Source organism: Prionailurus viverrinus, unplaced genomic scaffold, assembly GCF_022837055.1.
Source record: "Prionailurus viverrinus isolate Anna unplaced genomic scaffold, UM_Priviv_1.0 scaffold_39, whole genome shotgun sequence".
NCBI lineage: Eukaryota > Metazoa > Chordata > Mammalia > Carnivora > Felidae > Prionailurus > Prionailurus viverrinus.
Genome location: NW_025927607.1, coordinates 2,201,358 through 2,219,496, shown reverse-complemented (window position 1 = coordinate 2,219,496; position 18,139 = coordinate 2,201,358). Strand labels below are relative to the sequence as shown.

At 48.5% G+C, this 18,139-nt stretch overlaps 1 protein-coding gene across 3 annotated transcripts in view; it reads right to left on the bottom strand.

The window, feature by feature from the left end:
- Positions 1–18,005, bottom strand: part of SCLY (selenocysteine lyase) — a 33,537-nt gene extending 15,532 nt beyond the window's left edge. The window contains exons 1-5 of one of the 3 annotated variants that reach the window (XM_047846365.1): positions 17,832–18,005; positions 15,182–15,294; positions 9,477–9,577; positions 6,095–6,248; positions 152–279 (exon numbers count right to left, since the gene is read on the bottom strand). In XM_047846365.1, the coding sequence (XP_047702321.1) occupies positions 152–279; positions 6,095–6,248; positions 9,477–9,577; positions 15,182–15,294; positions 17,832–17,920 (585 nt within the window). In that variant the 5' untranslated portion in view covers positions 17,921–18,005. The remainder of the gene's footprint in view (positions 1–151; positions 280–6,094; positions 6,249–9,476; positions 9,578–15,181; positions 15,295–17,831) is intronic. The other 2 variants (XM_047846366.1, XM_047846367.1) reach the window with 2 other exon arrangements.
- Positions 18,006–18,139: the final 134 nt, after the last annotated feature.

Sequence of the window (18,139 nt, the reverse complement as noted above, 5' to 3'; positions counted from 1 at the left end):
AATGAAAGAAACACAGAGTCATGAAGGAGGACAGGCGACAAACAAGAAAAACGAGAGGAAGAGGCCCCAGGTGTGGTGCCCGAGAAAATCAAGCAGAGCGTGGGCTCCCTTCACCCCGCACTACGTTTTCTTAAAAGGATAAACAACTCACCATGATGACGCCAGTCTCATTATTGGCCAGCATGACCGTCACGAGGCACGTGGCCGGGCGGACGGCGGCCAGGATGTCCTCAACCTCCACCTGCCCGCTCACCTTGGACACCGGCACAAAGGTGACCGCTGAGGAAAAGACCCAAGGACCGAGGTTAATCTTACGAAATAACCTCTGCTGAAAGTTCATTTAGATACAGCTTAACAAAAGTATTTCCACATTAAAAAGTAACCGATCTGGGGCGCTTGGGTGGCGCAGTCAGTTAAGTGTCCGACTTCAGCCAGGTCACGATCTCACGGTCCGTGAGTTCGAGCCCCACGTCAGGCTCTTCTGGGCTGATGGCTCAGAGCCTGGAGCCTGTTTCCGATTCTGTGTCTCCCTCTCTCTCTGCCCCTCCCCCGTTCATGCTCTGTCTCTCTCTGTCCCCAAAAATAAAATAAAAAACGTTGAAAAAAAAAATTAAAAAAAAAAAAAAGTAACCGATTGTAAAAGTTCCAAAACCGATCAAGAAGGAGTATAAGCCACCCGTTATCACGGTGCCCAGAAACAGCCAACCGGAAGGCTCCTCTCGTGCCACTTCCATCGCTGAGCATCCGTGGGACACACTCCCCGTGCGGCTCCGGAGGGGCCCAAGAGGAGGTAATCCGCCCTTAGTTCATGAGAGCATCTTTTTTCTCTCTGTTTTTAAGTTTATGCATTTATTTTTGAGAGAGACAGAGAGGGAGAGGGAGAGAAGGGGAGAAAGAGGCAGAGAGAGGAGGGACAGGGAGACAGGGAGAGAGAATCCCAAGCAGGCTCCGCACTGTCAGTGCAAAGCCTGATGTGGGGCTTGAATTCACGAACCATGACATCATGACCTGAGCAGAAAGCAAGAGTCAGACGCTTAATCAACTGAGTCACCCAGGTGCCCCAAGGGCATCTTTTTAAAAAAAAAAATTTATCTTGGGGGCACCCGGGTGGCTCAGTCGGTCGGTTCAGTGTCCGACTCTCGATTTCGGCTCAGGTCATGATCTCACGGTTCATGGGATTTAGCTCTGTACTGACAGAGCCTATTGGGATTCCCTCTCTCTTTCTCTCTCTGCCCCTCCCCTGCTCGCACATACATGCATGCTGTCTCTCAAAAAAATTTTTTTAAATTTTAATTCCACTATAACTAACCTACAGTGTTATACTGGTGGCAGGTGTACAATGTAGTGATTCAACAATTCTATACATTACTCCGTGCTCCATGAATCCCCTTCACCTGTTTCACCCATCCCCCCACCCACCTGCCCACGGGGAACCACCAGTGTGTTCTCTATAGTTGAGAGTCTATTTTTGGTTTGTCTCTTTGAATTTGTTTGTTTTCTTTCCTAAATTCCACGTATGAGTGAAAACGTACGGTATTTGTCTTTCTCTGCGTAACCGGTTTCATTTAACATTATATTCTCTAGTTCCACCCATGTTGTTGCAAGTGGCAAGATTTCATTACTTTTTATGGCTGAGTAATATTCCATGGTGTATGTATACATCTTTGCCATCCATCTATCAGCGGGCACTTGGGCTGCTTTCATATCTTGGCTATTGTAAATAACGCCATAATAAACATAGGAGTGCTTATACTTTTTCAAATTAGGGTTTGCACATTCTCTGGGTAAATCCAGTAGTGTGATTACTGGATCATATGGTAATTCTATTTTAAATTTTTTGAGGAACCTCCATACCGTTTCCCACAGTAGCTACACAGTTTGCATTGCCACCAACAGTGCATGAGTCTTCCTTTCTGTCCACATCCTCGCCAACACTTGTTGCTTTTGTGATTTTTAATTTTAGCCATTCTGACAGGCGTGAGGTGACATCTCACTGAGGTTTTTGATTTGCATTTCCCTGATTATTAGTGATACTGAGTATCTTTTCATGTGTCGGCCATCTGGAGATCTTCTATGGAGAAATGTCTGTCATGTCTTCCGTCCATTTTTTAATTGAATTATTTGATTTTTTGATGTTAAGTTGTATAAGTTCTTTATATGTTTTGAATACTGACCTTTTATGGGAAGTATCATTTGCAAAATTTCCTCCCATTCAGCAGTTTTTCTTCTTCTTTTGTTGATTATTTCCTTCACTGTGCAGAAGTCTTTTTATTTTGTTGTAGTCCCAGTAGTTTATTTTTGCTTTTGTTTCCCTTGCTTCAGAAACATATATTGAAAGAAGTTGCTACGGCTGGCGTCAAAGAAATGACTGCCTGTGCTCTCTTCTAGGATTTTTATGGTTTCAGGTCTCACATTTAGGCCTTTAATCCGTTTTGAGTTTATTTTTGTGTTTGGTGTAAGAAAGTGGTCCAGTGTCGTTCTTTTGCACGTAGCTGTTCAGATTTCCCAACACCACTTGTTGAAGAGAATGTCTCTTTCACATGTCATATTCTCTCCTACTTCGTCAAAGACTAATTGACCATATAAGTGTGGGTTTATTTCTATTGTGGGTTTTCTATTCTAGCCCATTGACCTATGTGTCTATTTTGTACCAGCACCATACTGTTTTGATCACTACAGCTCTGCGGTATATTTTGAAAGCTGGGGTTGTATTACCTCTAGTTTTGTTCTCATTGTTCAAAATTGCTTTGGCTATTTGAGGCCTTTTTGATCCCATACAGATTTTAGGATTGTTTGTTCTAGTTCTTGAAAAATGCTTTGGTATTTTGATAGGGACTGCAATAAATGTGTAGATTGCTTTGGGTAGTGTGGGCATTTTAAAAATATTTCTCTTCCCAACTCATGAGCATGGAGTATCTTTCCACCTTTGTCGTCTTTGATTTCTTTTCTCAGTGTTTTATGGTTTTCAGAGTATAGGTCTTCCATCTGTTTGCTTATTCCTAGGTATCTTACTGGTTTTGGTGCAGTTGTAAATGAGACTGTTTTCTTAATTTCTCTTTCTACTACTTCATTATTAGCGTATAGAAATGCTATGGGTTTCTGCATATTGGTTTTGTATCCTGTGACCTTACTGAATTCATTTATCATTTCTAGTAGGTTTGTGTGTGTGTGTGTGTGAAGTTCTTGGTGTTTTCTGTATAGAGTATCCCGTCAACTGCAAATAGTGAAAACTTTTACTTCTTCCTTACCAATCTGGATGCCTTTTATTTTTCTGATCTGAGTGCTGTGGCTAGGACTTCCAGTACTGTGTGGTGAGAGTGGATAGCCTTGTCTCATTTCTGATCTTATGGGGAAAGCTCTCAGTTTTTCACTGCTGAGTATGATGTTAGCTGCGGGTTTTTCACATTATGTTGAGGTATGTTCCCTCTGAACCTACTTTGTTGAGGTCATGTTTTATCATGAACGCATGTTGCGCTTTGTCAGATGCTTTTTCTGCATCTATTAAAATGATCATAGGGTTTTTATCCTTTCTCTTGTTGAGGTGATATATCATGTTGATTGATTTGTGAATTTCAAACCACCCTTGCATCTCAGGAATAAATTCCACTTGATTGTGGTGAACGATTTTCTTAATTGTATTGTTGGATTTGGTTTGCTAATATTTTGTTGAGAATTTTTGCATCTATGTTCATCGGAGATCTTGGCCGGTAGTTCTCTTTTTTTTTGTAGTGTCTTTATCTGCTTTTGGTATCAGGGTAATCCTTCTTCTGTTTCTTGGAATAGTTTGAGAGGAATAGGTATTAACTCTTCTTTAAAGGTTTGGTAGAATTCACCTGTGAAGCCATCTGGTCCTGAACTTTTGTTTGTTGGGAGTTTTTGATTACTGATTCAATTTCCTTGCTGGTCACTGGTCTGTTCAAATCTTCGACTTCTTCCTGCTTCAGTTTTAGGAGGTTGTATGTTTCCGGGGACTTATCCATCTCTTTTAGGTTGTCCAATTTGTTGCCATACAATGTTCCATAATATTCTCTTATAACCTTTTGTATTTCTGCAGTGTTGGTTGTTATTTCTCCTCTTTTATTTGTGACTTTGTGCGGGGTTATTTTTTATTTTCATGAGTCTGGCTAAAGGTTTATGGATTTTGTTGATCTTTTCAAAGAACCGGCTCCTAGTTTCACTGATCTGGTTTTTGTTTTGTTTTGTTTTTAGTTTCTATTCCATTCATTTTTGCTCTAATCTTTATTATTTCCTTCCTTCTCCTGGTTATGGGTTTTGTTTGTTTTTCTTTTTCTAGCTCCTTTAGGTGTAAGGTAGCATTGTTTATTTGAGATTTTTCCTTGCTTCTTGAGCTAGGCCTATATTGCTATAAATTTCCCTCTTTGAGCAGCTTTCGCTGCATCTCAAATTCTTTGGACTGTTGTGTTTCAGTTTCATTTGTCTCCATGTATTTTTTAATTTCTTTTCTGAAGTGGGTTGACCCACTCACTGGTTAGTCGCATGTTGTTTGTTCTCTTTCCAGAGTTTTTCTTGTGGTTGACTTCTAGCTTCATCGCATTGTGGCTGGAAAAGAGGCATGGTATGACTTCAGTCTTTCTTAATTTGTTGAGACTTGTTTTGTGGCCTAACATGTGATCTTTTCTGAAGAATGCTCCATGTGCACTTGAAAAGAATGTGTAATCTGATGTTTCAGGATGGAATGTTCTGAATATATCTGTTAGATCTATCTGGTCCAATTTGTCATTCAAAGCCACAATTTCCTTATTGATTTTTCGTTTGGATAATCAATCCATTGATGTAAGTTGGTTGTTAGATCTCCCTACTATTATTGTATTACTATGGATTACTTCCTTTGTTGTTAGCGGCTTTAGGTATTTGGGTGCTCCCACGTTGTGTGCATAAATATTTACACACATTGTAAATGTGTAAATGTTGTATCTTCTTATTAGATTGTTCCCTTTATGATTATTTACCATCCTTCTTTGTTTCTTGTTACAGTCTTTGTTTGAAAGTCCATTTTTTTCAGGGCACCTGGGTGGCTCAGTAGGTTGAGTGTCTGACTCTTGATTTCAGCTCAGGTCATGATCCTAGGGTTGTGGGATTGAGCCCCATGTTGGGTTCTGCGCTGAGCATGAAGCCTGCTTGAGACTCTCAATCTCTCTCTCTCTCTCTCTCTCTCTCTCTGTCCCACACACACACACACACACACACACACACTCTCTCTCTCTTTCTCTCTCTCAAAAGTAAGTAAATAAACATTAAAAATAAAATAAAATAAAGTAGTAGTATGGTAAGACCATAAAGAGAAAAACTCTCCTACCAGTCCAACGGGAAAATCAACAAAAAGCCTTCATCGTCAAGTGGAGCTTCATGGCATTGTGTCCTTTATCTTTATGATAAAAATACTTTCCCGTGATTCACCTTCAGGTTTCCAGGCAGATGGAAGAAGGAGGCTGAGACGTCAGTCTGTTTAAAGGAAAGTGTTTACCCGGGCTGTCTTGAGGGAGCAAAAGGCTCTTAGTTTTCAAAAGTCCGCGGTCTGCACCCGGTGTCTCAAGACTTCGTATCACAGGGGAAGGGAAAGGTGCCCAGGGCTGCTGCTGGCCAAGCTCGCCCGACCCCGCGGCCTGCCTGGCTAGTCGCACCCACTGTGTCGAGCTGGAGTCGTGCAGCAGGAGCACAGTTATTCTTGTGTTTACCCCCTAAGCTGATATCTATTTGACCCTTGTTCTTCACAGAGAAAGGAGCCAAGATTTAATTAATATCCAAGTGAAGAGCCCTGCTTAGCACTGATAGGCATACGATTTCACTATGTGCATACCTGTTACGTACAAGAGTCTGAAGTATCATTCAGAAAATCAGATGACTAGTTCTACACGCTGATGACCCAGTTTGTCCCTAAGGGGGAAACTGGCAGCACTTACAGTTTACAGATTACCCCCACGTGGGAACAGGCCATGTGGCCCCCGCACCTGAGGACCGCATGCAGGAGGGCACATGATTCCACAGGTCCCAGGGGCGAGTTCCTCCTCTTGGAATCCGGTACTGGAGGTAAGCGGAGCTGCCCCGCGGGAATCCCGCCAGGCTGGTCACTCACCGGCCACCTGCTCCTTTGCCAGGTGCTCCAGGGGCAGGCGGATGGAGTCGTGTTCCACGGTGCAGGTGACGAGGTGGGGCACGGCCCCGTCCCCCTCTGCGCTGTGGGTGTGCTGCAAGTGCTGCACCACGGAATGGATTACTAAGTTGTTGGACTGCGGAGAGGCAGCAGAAAGAACATTTGTAAGACTTGCGCTCAGGGGAGGGCGACGGTGGCACTTTCTCTCACTTCATTGTCCTTGTGGCTAACGTTTAAAAAGGAAAAAAACAGTCCCAAAGACGTTCAACTTCTGCGCCGCACCTTTTGAATGCTCGGCGACAAAGGGCTGGGGTTTCAAACTTTCGATAAAGTCAGAATTCATTTCCAGCCAGTTATGCCTGTCTGGTTAGGCAATGTTACGAATTTTTAAATTTTATAAACCTATCAAAAAAAGAATATTGGGCCCCGGTACCCACTGCTGATGGGAGTGTAATCTGACCATTTTATAACTATCAAATAAGCCCTCTGACCCGGCACGTCCGCTTCTTGGACTTGACCCTGTTGCTATAGTTGCACAAAGCGAAATCATGTGCAGAGGTCCTTCCTGAGGGGGAACCCGGAAATAGCTCAACCTCAGAAAGGCTTCAGTGTCCACCAGTAAGAGAGCCTGGCAAATAACTCATGCAACAATGTTCACTGTGCACCGAGGCATAAACACCAAGGAAACCCTTTATGTGCAGATACCGAAGGATCTCACATACAACTACACTTGCTACGTGATAGTAATTTATGAAAAGGTCACAGACATTATATACAGTAACCTATCCAATTTCTATCAAAAGGAGGAAATACACACACATTTGTTTATATATGCAAAAATATGCTTCCAAAGGTGAAAAGAATATATAAATCCAGGGGCGCCGCCTGAGTGGCTCAGTTGGTCGAGCATCTGACTTCAGCTCAGACCATGATCTCACAGTTCGTGAGTTCGAGCCCTGCATCGGGCTCTGTGCTGAGAGCATGGAGCCCGCTTTGGATCCTCGATCTCCCTCTCAAAAATAAGGAAACATCTTTTTAAAAAGAATATATAGGGGCACCTGGGTGGCTCAGTCGGTTGAGCATCCGACTTTGGCTCAGGTCATGATCTCATGGCTCTTGAGTTCGAGCCCCGTGTGGGGCTCTGTGCTGATAGCTTAGAGCCTGGAGCCAGCTTTGGATTCTGTGTCTCCCTCTCTCTCTGCCCCTCCCCTGCTCGTGTGCACTCCCTCTCTCTCTCAAAAATAAATAAACATCTTTTAAAAAAGAATATATAAATCTACATACTCACTTTTAACGCACAGACTCTCCCTGGAAGACACTAGCAAACTAACAATATTGGTTTCTGTATCAAGAGAGGGTAAGTGAAGAGTTCAAAGTAGAAGACTTTAAAACCACAAAACAAAACAAAAAACTTATCTCAGAGAAATGTGTGTCAAATATAAATGTAAATGCAGGGGAGCCTGGGTGGCTCAGTCAGTTGAGTGTCCAACTCCTGATTTCAGCTCAGGTCCTGATCTCACCGGTTTGAGAGCTTGAGCCTCCCATCAGACAGTGCAGAGCCTGGAGCCTGCTTGGGATTCTCTCTCCCTCTCTCTCTGCCCCTCCCCTGCTCGTGTTCTCTCTCTCTCAAAATACACTTAAAAAAAAGATGTTTAAAAAAAAAGGTCTTACAAATTCTTTTTTATTAGGCTTATTTCCTAAGTATTTGCTATTTTCCGTGCTCTGGTAAGCACCTGAAGCTGCTATAGAAACGCAAAGATGGAAAATGAAGGTGGACACACTAATGCTCCAGCAAGGCTTGACTTTAAACTGAACCAATTTTCCTCTTCCTCATTCTTGAAGCCTCCTCCCCTCCACTTGTTTTTCTGCAGAATCCTTTGTTCCAGGGACTCGGTATTGATTCTCAGTAATGAAGCTTGACAGTCGGCGCCATCACTGGTCACAAGACCATCTTGAAGATGACGAACACGGCTGGCATCCCGGTCCAGATTCCTACTGGCACTGCCTGCATCCTGTATTTTCCTATAAAACCCCTCAGCCTTTTACCCCGGGCCGGTCTGCAGTTTTGAAGGCACTAGCCTGCTGTGGCCTCCTTTGCCTGGCAACGTGATAAAAGTGTTGTCCCTCTTTGTCCCCAGACCATCTCTGCGTGTTACATTTTGGCTCTGGAGCACAGAGGTTGATTTTCTTTTCTTTTTTTTTTTTTTAATTTTTTTTCAATGTTTTTTATTTATTTTTGGGACAGAGAGAGACAGAGCATGAACGGGGGAGGGGCAGAGAGAGAGGGAGACACAGAATCGGAAACAGGCTCCAGGCTCCGAGCCATCAGCCCAGAGCCCGACGTGGGGCTCGAACTCACGGACCGCGAGATCGTGACCTGGCTGAAGTCGGACGCTTAACCGACTGCGCCACCCAGGCGCCCCAAGAGGTTGATTTTCCACAACACACGTGTGTGTTGAGGGGACACAGAAACACAACTGGTTTTTGTATCTCATAACTGCTAAATGTTTTTATTAGCTCTGATAATCTAGCTGCGGATTCTCCTGGGCTTTCTTTTCTTTTCAAGTTTATTTATTTTGAAAGCGAGAGTGTGAGCAGGGGAGGGGCAGAGAGAGAGAGGGGGAGAGAGAATTCTAACGCTTAACCAACGCTTAACCCAGGTGGCCCTCTCCTGGGTTTTCTATGTGGACAGTCACATCACCTGTGGGAAGCAAGACAGTGACCATTACTAACTGAGAAGCCATCACACTGTCTCTGAGTTTTCCTACCAATTTAAAAGTACATGGGGCACCTGGGTCACTCAATCGGTTAAGCGTCCGACTTAGGCTCAGTCAAGACCTCACGGTTCCTGAGTTCGAGCCCCGCATCGGGCTCCGTGCCGACAGCTCAGAGCCTGGAGCCTGCTTCGGATTCTGTGTGTGTCTCTCTCTCTCTCTCTCTGCCCCTCCCCGGCTCACACTCTGTCTCTCTCTCTCTCTCTCTCTCTCTCTCTCTCTCTCAAATATCAATAAACATTTAAAAATTTTTTAAATAAAAATAAAAGTGCATCTGAAATGGCTCAAACCTCAAACTCTTAATAAGGCAACAATAAGGGATTTAAAAGACTAATTCCAGGGCAAAATAAAGGGCAAACTCTCTTCGTTGAAATGATGCAAAGCAAGTCAATGTACACACATCACAAACATCCTATCAGCCACCTGGAATTTATTTATAGGATATATATTGGCTAATTATATCAAGCCAGTTTGCAAAACAGCAAGACCAAGTATCACTCTTCTTTTAAAAAAATACCAAGAGGGAATCACATTTCATTTTTTCATATGACTTCCAGCGAACAGACGGTGAGCCTGTCTAGAGACTTTACCTCGGTGCCCCCGGAAGTGAAGATTATGTCCTGGGGTTTCGCACCTATCATCTTCGCAAGGCTGTCCCGAGCTGTGTCAATAATGTCCTTGGCCTTCTTACCTCGAGAGACCAAAACGGACACTCACTGCCGTGGCTTTGTGGTTTCCCAACAAACACGCGTTTAGAACAACAAGCAGACGTGAAGGAACCGCTCTCGGTGGGCGATTCTGAGACGACCCGTGTCCCCTTGGCGTGAAAACAACAGGCCACAATCTAGGAATGAGCCGGCGCAGGGACCTGGAAGTCCCCGCAGACGTGCTCGTCGTCTCACCAGAGGCTACAGGACAGGGGAGCCGCGGCCATCTGCCCTGCCCCCCCCCCCACCCCATCAAGACAGGAGGGCCAAAGGATGGAATAATTTGCTTAAGATCATGCTGCAAAACACCAGAAATAAGCTCAAGAGAGCTCGTGAGCCCTCAACGCAAGGTCCAATGGTGCACGACACAGGCTACTGCCTCGGGGACAGACCCACGGTCACGCGGAGGCCACGCAGCCCGTGTCACCGGCTGGTGGGAGAGAAGGACCCAAATGGTATGTGGTAGCGAAAGGGCGGGCAGGCAGGAGGGGAATTCTGAGGTGTCAGTGGCCCCTCTTCCTTGGTCCGTAGAGCAAAGTTGGGTGAGTATTCAGCCCTACTTGTAAAAAAAGGGGGGGGGGTGGTAGCAGGCACCATGAAACCAGCCAATCATGCATAAACAGAAATGTAAAATCACGTGGTAAAAATATACAAAGAAATTCACATAACCCTTAAAAGACTATTGCATAGATTTTTTTTTTTCAATGCTTTATTTATTTTTGAGAGAGAGCGTGAGCGGGGCCGGGGGAGGGCGGAGAGAATCCCAGGCAAGAAGGCTCTGCACTGTCAGCACAGAGCTCCCTGCGGGGCTCGAACTCACGAACCGCGAGATCATGACCTGAGCTGAAGTCAGATGCTCAACCAACTGAGCCACCCGGGCGCCCAACTCTGGTATGGATTTGCCTTCTAAGTCGTGAAGGTCTGTGGTGTTTGGTGGTGCTGCTGGATTGGAGCGTGACCCCCCGCCTTTCCCAAAGCACCTCGAGACCTTCACATAAGCGCTTCACGGCGATTTCGTTCCAAAGGTGGGTTTCCTAATTCACCTGTTACTTTGCAAAAGCCGCCCTCTATTCATGTTTTGCCCTTCTCCACAAGCCTCCGGGCGTTTCTCAGTAAGGGCTCCTGGGGCCACGTCCCCACCACTCTGTGGCCAGGAGAGCAGCTGAAGTGACGACTGACTGTTCCGAGTGCTCAGGAGGCCACGGAGGGACCGCCACGACGGGGACAGGACGAGCCACGGCCACGCTGGACACAGGACAGCAGTTCCTTAAGGAGCCACACGTGCCCCCACCGTGCGATGCAGCCACCCCGTCCCTAGGCATTCGCGGCAGTCACTCTTTACTGAGAGGAAAGCAAGTGACGTCCCTGGCGACAGTCCCAGCAGCGTCACTGCTGACAGCCAGAAGCTGGAAACCGCTCACGTGTCCGGCAGGTGAAGGCGTGGAGACAGTGGAGCCTCCACGTGGAGGGGCGCTCTCCCCAGTGAAAGGACACGAGCTCCGGACACCCCGACAGCATGGATGCATCTGAAAACCGCTGTGCTCACTGCCGCGTTCTCAGGTTTGACGACAGCACTGTGATGGGAGAAAGTCCCCTCTCTTACACACACACACACACACACACACACGGGTGGGTCCTTGTGCCTGTAACTCAGGGGCTCATGGGAAACAATGTAAATTTAGAAAGAAAGGGATCCAGGGGACGCAGCAGCACTGCTGGGACCCAGTAGGTGGGAGACGCGTGGGTGTGCGCGTTCTCACTGTCAAACGTCAGCAACGTCTGCAGCTGTTGGTGTAGCTAAGTGTAAAGGCTGGCGCTTGTAACTGACGCCACAGGAGACTCCGCACTCCTCTCTGGGTGCGAGAGGGAGTAAGGGGCGTGTGGCTCCCGCGGTCCCTTAAAGCAGCCCTCCTTCACCGGGCTGCCCCTCACACCAGAGCCCCTCGACCTCCCCCAGCAATGGCCCGCTTCTTCTCTCCCTTGCCCATCTCCACCCGCCCTCCCGTTCCCTCTTGAACCCGCGGCAATCAGGCTCCCAAATCTCCTCTGACCAAGTCCCCGGGTGCCAAATCCAGGTCCTCACCTCCCCCCCACTGCCAGCAGCAGCTCGCAGGGTGGCTCCCTCCTCCAACGCGTCCCTCGCTGGGCCGGGGCTCCAATTCCAGACTCCAGATGGCCTTGCGCCCTGGCAGGTCCTCGGGTCCTCCCTCCCTGAGCAACTAACTCAACACCGAACGCCAGCTCAGTGCCCAAGACTGCTCGCTCCACCGGGTTCCCGGTGGGCATCTGAACTACACCTGCTCAAAGCTGAATGCAGCCTGTCTCCCCCCGACTTGTTCCTCGAAGCCCTTCCTAGCTCAGTAAACCCACAGCAACTCCATCCTCCCAGGGGCCAGGCCCAGTGAGCCTTCCCTCCTGCCTTTCCCTGTAAGTCTCTGCCATCAAGAATAGCCAGAATCCGACCCCACCCACACACCGCCCAGCCACCAGCTGAGTCAAGGCTGCTGCTGACATATTCTCCTAGCAGACTCCCGCGTCCACGGACCCCACTGGGGCCCATTCTCCAAGCAGTGGCCACGGTAATACACTTCGTACCCTCACCAGAACGGTGCTCGGCCGCCGGTAGGTCCCCAACCAATACTGCTTAAATCGGCTGTTCTCAAAGTGTGGCCTGGGGAACACAGGCTGGGGAGGGGGGGGGGGGGCCAGGCACTTTCAGGGGTCCACAAGGTCAAAACCGGTTGCAACTTAATACTAAGACACTATTTGTCTTTTTATTCTCATTTTCTCCAAAGCATATAGCGGAGCTTTCCAGAAGCCACATGATGTGAATATTGCAACCGACTCGATACAGAAGCAGGTACGGGAAAGCAACTTTCTTGTTTAGACAGACACTAAAGAGGCTTTCACGCGTACGACAATGACACTCTTCTCGCTAAATCTGTGCTCTTGGGAGAAGGCAGTTTCTTTTTCACGCAAAAAAGTTAACACGTAATGGATGCATCACTGTTTTGTTAGTGAACTCCGAAATATTTATTTCAGGTTCCCCAGTGTTGCTGTCTAGTGTGGCAAACATCTGTGCGTGTAGCGCACATAAACAAGAGCTCCCTGGAGTCCTGCATGCGCTCGAAGAGCGTAAAGGGGCCGTGAGCCCAAAATGTTGCGAGCCGCTGGGACGGACCATGTCCCTGCTCCGCTCCGAGTCCCGCAGACACTGTGCGTGACGTCAGAGGCAAGCCGGGCGCTCCCAGTGGCCTCTACGGCCCTACGTGGCACTGTCCCCTGCAGCTCTTGAACCCCCGTGCCCACCCCACGAAAAGAGAAGTCCTCACAACCTCCCACAATCCCCTGCCCAAGACCAACGGTGGTACCAGCGTCAGGTGCGTGTCCTCTGGGCTTAGGCTGCTGGCTGTCCGCTCCGCCACCCTCCCTTCCTACGACCGCGACGTCTCCAGCTGGCACGTGGCTGCATTACGGCCACATTTAGGTGAAGAAAATCTCAGATGAATGAAGAATGAAGACCTCATTTCCCAACTCCCACTGCAATTGGAATGCTAATGCACGGCCATGGGACCAACCTCTGGCAAGCGGTTAGAAGCCAGAGCGATACATGCAACTTCCAGAAGTGTCGTTGAAGGACTCGGGCATCGCTTTCCCCTCCTCTTTCTTTCCTTCCTACGGGCTGGGCTGCACACGTGATGGCCTGAGCAGGAGCAGCCGTCTTGACCACTGGGGGAATGAACAGGAGACAAGTGGAGAGAATGGAAGGAACCGGGGTCGCTGGCATTGGCCGTGTGACCACGTGGGCCCCGGACGGTCAGAGAAATGACCTTCCGCCTATATAAGCTGCTGTTCCTTGGGGGTTTCTGTCTCTCACAGCAAAATGATACATGTTCTACCCTGGCTCACACACAATTTTTCCTTAGGGGGTGGGTATGGGAAACAAAGAAACCTTCTTGTTTTATAACATGCCCTTCCCACTTGAACAATATGCTGCTACTGTGCTTCTAGGTCATCGATATAGTCCACACCATGGCTTTGACAGGGTCCAGAACTCCACTCGAGGGTTTCAGCATACTTTATGGGACAAGTCCTTGACTGATGGACGCTGAGGTTATCTCCAGCTTTGTACCATTATAAGCAAGGCTTTGACAAACATCTTGGGTATCTCAACTCTCCCTACATGTCCTTAACATTTTCCCTAAACTAAGTTCTCCCAAAGGAATTATTATCATTATTAAATCATAATTGTGAAACTAATCAAACTATTCTATCATAACGGTGATTTTCTTTTCTTTCCTTTCCTCCCCCCACCCCCCCATTTCTACCTGAGTATCAACGAGTGAATTGCAATGTAGACTTTAGTTATGGTTCTTAACAAAGAAACAAAGGCCATCAAAGGCAACCTGAAAGCCAGTGACAGGCTTCATCAGGTCAAGAAGGGGAATTTCTCCTTCAAGGTTGTTCTTTTTTCTTTTTTTTAATGTTTATTTTTATTTTTGAGAAAGAGAGAGAGACCGAGAGCGTGAGCAGGGGAGGGGGAGAGAGAGAGAGAGGGAAGCAGGCTCCAGGCTCCGAGCTGTCTGCAGAGCCCCACACACGGCTTGAAGTCATGAACTGTGAGATCATGACCTGAGCCAAGGTCGGACTCTTGAACGACTGAGCTGCCCAGGAGCCCCCTTCAAGGTTACTCTTAAACTTCTTTATAATAAATGTTTTTTATTAGCATTTTAGTGTCCTCCATATTCTCAAGTTTAATTCACCAGAAAATACAATTTTACTAGAGGAAAGATAAGATACAACGTCCAAAAGATTAACTAGAATACACGTACCAAAGAAGTTAATGAATGACTAGTACCTGATTTTGAAAAAGCTTTTAGTTACCAAGCTGTGAAGCTTTTAGTAAACGGACACACGTGAAAACCCACAAAAGCCTGTAAAGTTGTATACAAATATTACTAAACCCTAGAGCTTGGCAACACTCTGTTGAAAGCTTTTAGTTCATCATAATCCATATTAAGATTATCTTAATTATCTGATAAGCATTAAATTAAAAAGGTACAACTTTAGATCACTATGTGAAAAACATAACACTCCCGACTTGAAGCAAATTATTTTCCAAACCACCAATTTAATGACCTACATTAAAACAAGAATAAATAAGAATGTTTTTATTATAACAGACGTTAAGAATTTCAAAGTAAATTTCATTTAAAAAAAGGCCAGGATTATATGCAATCGTGATGATTTAAAGGTTTTGCAAATTTTGTAAGACTCAACTGAGACAGACAGATACGTGAAAGGGTTTCAATAGGTATTGTTATTACAAATAGCTCTTAATAAAACATCGTTTTCATCTGAGTAAGGGGGACGGTGTGTGTGTTCCAAATGAAAGATCATCAACCAGCTCAGTGTACAAGTTTGGACTTCTCTGGAAAAACAAACAAATAAAATCTACCAAAAATTACACCTGAGACTTGCAGTTAACAGAAAATCTCTCCACACCAAGTGACCACAAGTGGTGCACAATTTCTCTAAGAGTGCCCCGCCCTCCATATCTCGGATCTGTGAGCACCCTCTAGGATTACCTGTGGGGTAAGGACTGCTGGGATTCCCCCAGGCTTCTCTCATGGCCTCGGTCATGACCTGGATAACCTCTGGCTCAAGCGGGGTGGTTGCGTTATAGTCCATGTAAACTTTCCTGCCGGAAAGAGAACAAAGATGTGTCTGTTAAGGAAAAGGAGACGGAACCCGGAGCACGGCTGCCCTGTGTCCGTGGCCTCCGCAGGAGCAAACAGCAAGGGCAGGGAGCTTCTCTGCATGACCACCACACCAGCTGCACTTGGCAATCCCCCCATCTTCATGAATTACGGAGAAGGTGTGCCGGTTTTCCAACAATCTAGTATTTGCTAGCGTCCTCTACAATCACTAGGAGAGCATCCATTTAGATCTGCAAAACCTCTTTCCAGCCCCTGGTAGGAGGATCAAGGGTCCTGGTTACAAGGACAGATCTGTCTCCTGCCCTCCACGCAGAAGGAGGGGAACCAGGCACAACCAGCAGCCACACATTCCAGAAGTTTTTCTTTTTTCTCTGTGATTTCTGGTTTGGCCAGAGGCTCGGGTGATCTGGGTGCCCACTCCTGCCCACACCCTCCCCTTTGCTCCCTGACAGGAGCGGACCTGCTTCTCCTCCCTCCCCCCTTCACTCTCCTGTGCCTCCAGTGGCCACACCCCCGCCACCCCACTTTCCTTTTTGGGTCTTTGCTCCATCTTGACCTTCTCGTGAAGCCCCCTACAGCGGCCAGTCCCCTTCCTCCCAGCACTCGGAGCCCCCCCCCCCCGCTCCTTCCCCCGTCCCCATGGCACTCGGCAGCCTCTGACACACTGCACTGGTTCCTTGTCGACTGTCTGCCTCGAGAGGCAGTAAGAGAAGGTCAGGTGCAGAGGCCCATGGGCTTTGCCAGTTCTCCTCACCGCTCTGTCAGCAACACTGAGAACAATGGCCAGCACACAGCAGGGGCCGGACTTGCAACAAAGTGTCACAGGAAAGCGCATCCCCTGAAAGATGCCTCCTAAATAAAATGTATCTGTATTTCTTTTTACCAGTATCAAAACCCTTCAGATACTTTCTTAATAGATACAATAGGTAATCCTGCCTAATACTATTATTTTACCTGATTTTAAAATCAGTGACAGTTTTTTAAATGTTTTATTCATTTTAGAGAGAGCGCACGCACTAATGGAGGAGGGGCAGAGAGAGGGGGGGACAGAGGATCCCAAGTGGGCTCTGTGCTGTCAGCAGTGAGCCCAATGTGGGGCTCCAACTCGGGAACCGAGACATCATGACCCGAGCCAAAGTGGGCCGACTGCCTGAGCTACCCAGGTGCCCCTAAAATCAATAACAATGTTTAATTAAACCAATCCACATGAAAATTCAAATACAATTACCAACTGTGGCTGTTAAAAGTTTGTTGTTGTTGTTTTTTTAACCACAGTGTTTTAATGCAACATCTTGCTGTCCAAAGTCACCTGACTGGTTTGAGGCTTTGGCAAGTTTGACCCTTGGCCACTCCCATTTGGCAATGTGCTGATTCTGCTGTGACTGAAATCTGCAAGGGCCCCTAATTTTGCTGACACTTCCTACTAAGTATCCTAAGTTTCCTCAAGCTACTAGTGTCTGCTCAGCGACTGCAGCTTTTCAGTCTGCTGCTGGGGTGAGCTAATCCATGGCCTGAGTTTCAGATGAACATTTTATAGATAACTCTGCTCTATTATTGTCTTCTTCCTTAAGATGCTATCGTTATCGGATGCGAAAGCTAAACTCTGTTATGTCCATAACCAAAATGTAATCAAAAGGTATTGCGAGCCTCCTCTCCACTCGAGTCTCCCTGCAGGGCTTTCCCCTAGCCCCTTTGCTCAGTCTCCACCAAAGTAGACTGCCTAATGAAAAAGATGGTCAGATTTCGGCCTGGACCGGAATTTTAAAGACACAAACACTCCTCATATTCGGGTGCAGGGGCACAGTGGACCGGAAGGCCAACTGCTCAGGCCAGGGGCCCGGGAGGCACGCTCCGCAGACCCTCCTTCCTCTCTGCGCGGGTGCACCAGCCAGTCCTGCGGCTCCGTCTCAGAAGCCCCCCTTCGCCACCACTGCCACCACTCCGGTCCACACCACCTCCCTCTCCCAGATTTTTACAAGACTCCCAACGTTGCCCTGCTTCCTCCCCTGTCCCGCCACCCCCTCCCCCCGCGCCTGGAATACACGTCCCGAAGTCCTTCCCGAGCTCCGGGGCTCCGCTCGCTGACCGTCGCCCTGCCAAGCCCTCCGCTCCAGCCGCGCGCTCGGCTCAGCCCCGGGGCCGGTGCAGCGGCTGCTCCCCCGCCCCGCGCGCTCTCCCCGGACTCGGGCGCTGACTCCCGGACGTCACTTGGCGCGGGAGCCCCGGCGCGGCGGTGCTGCCCACCTCGCACCCCGCGACGCGAGCCGCCCCGCCGACAGCGCGCCGGGCCGCAGGCCCGCGGGGACCGCCAGCTGGCGCCCCCCTCCGGGCGGGTCCCTCCCCCCGAGAGACCAGTGCCCGCCTCCGACCTCCCCGGGGGGAGGGGGGGAACCCCTCCCTGGAGAGACCCCTGCCCACCGCTCCCCACCGCCCGCATCCGGCCTCCCCGGGCGGGACCTCCCAACCCCGAGGGCTTCCCGGAGGAGGGCGCCGGCCGCTTCCCCCTCACGGCGCGCACCTCTCCGGTGGGGTCTTCTCTCCACCGTCGCCGGGCTGACTCGCCGCGCACCCGCGCGCATCCCCGGTGAGCGCCACGGCCGCCTCCATCGGGCCCCAGCACTACCCCAAACGGCCGACCGCGCGGGTCGCGCCCGGGAGCGTCTCCTGGAGGCCCCGCGGAGGGGGCGGGGCCGCGAGGCCCGGGCGGCGTCCGGATTGGCTGAGCTTTGCACTCCGGCCAATGTCTGGGGCCAGCACAGGTGAGATGCCGATTGGCTGAGGGAGGTCAGGTGACGGGTGTGCGTCACAGGGGGCGTGGTCACCGAG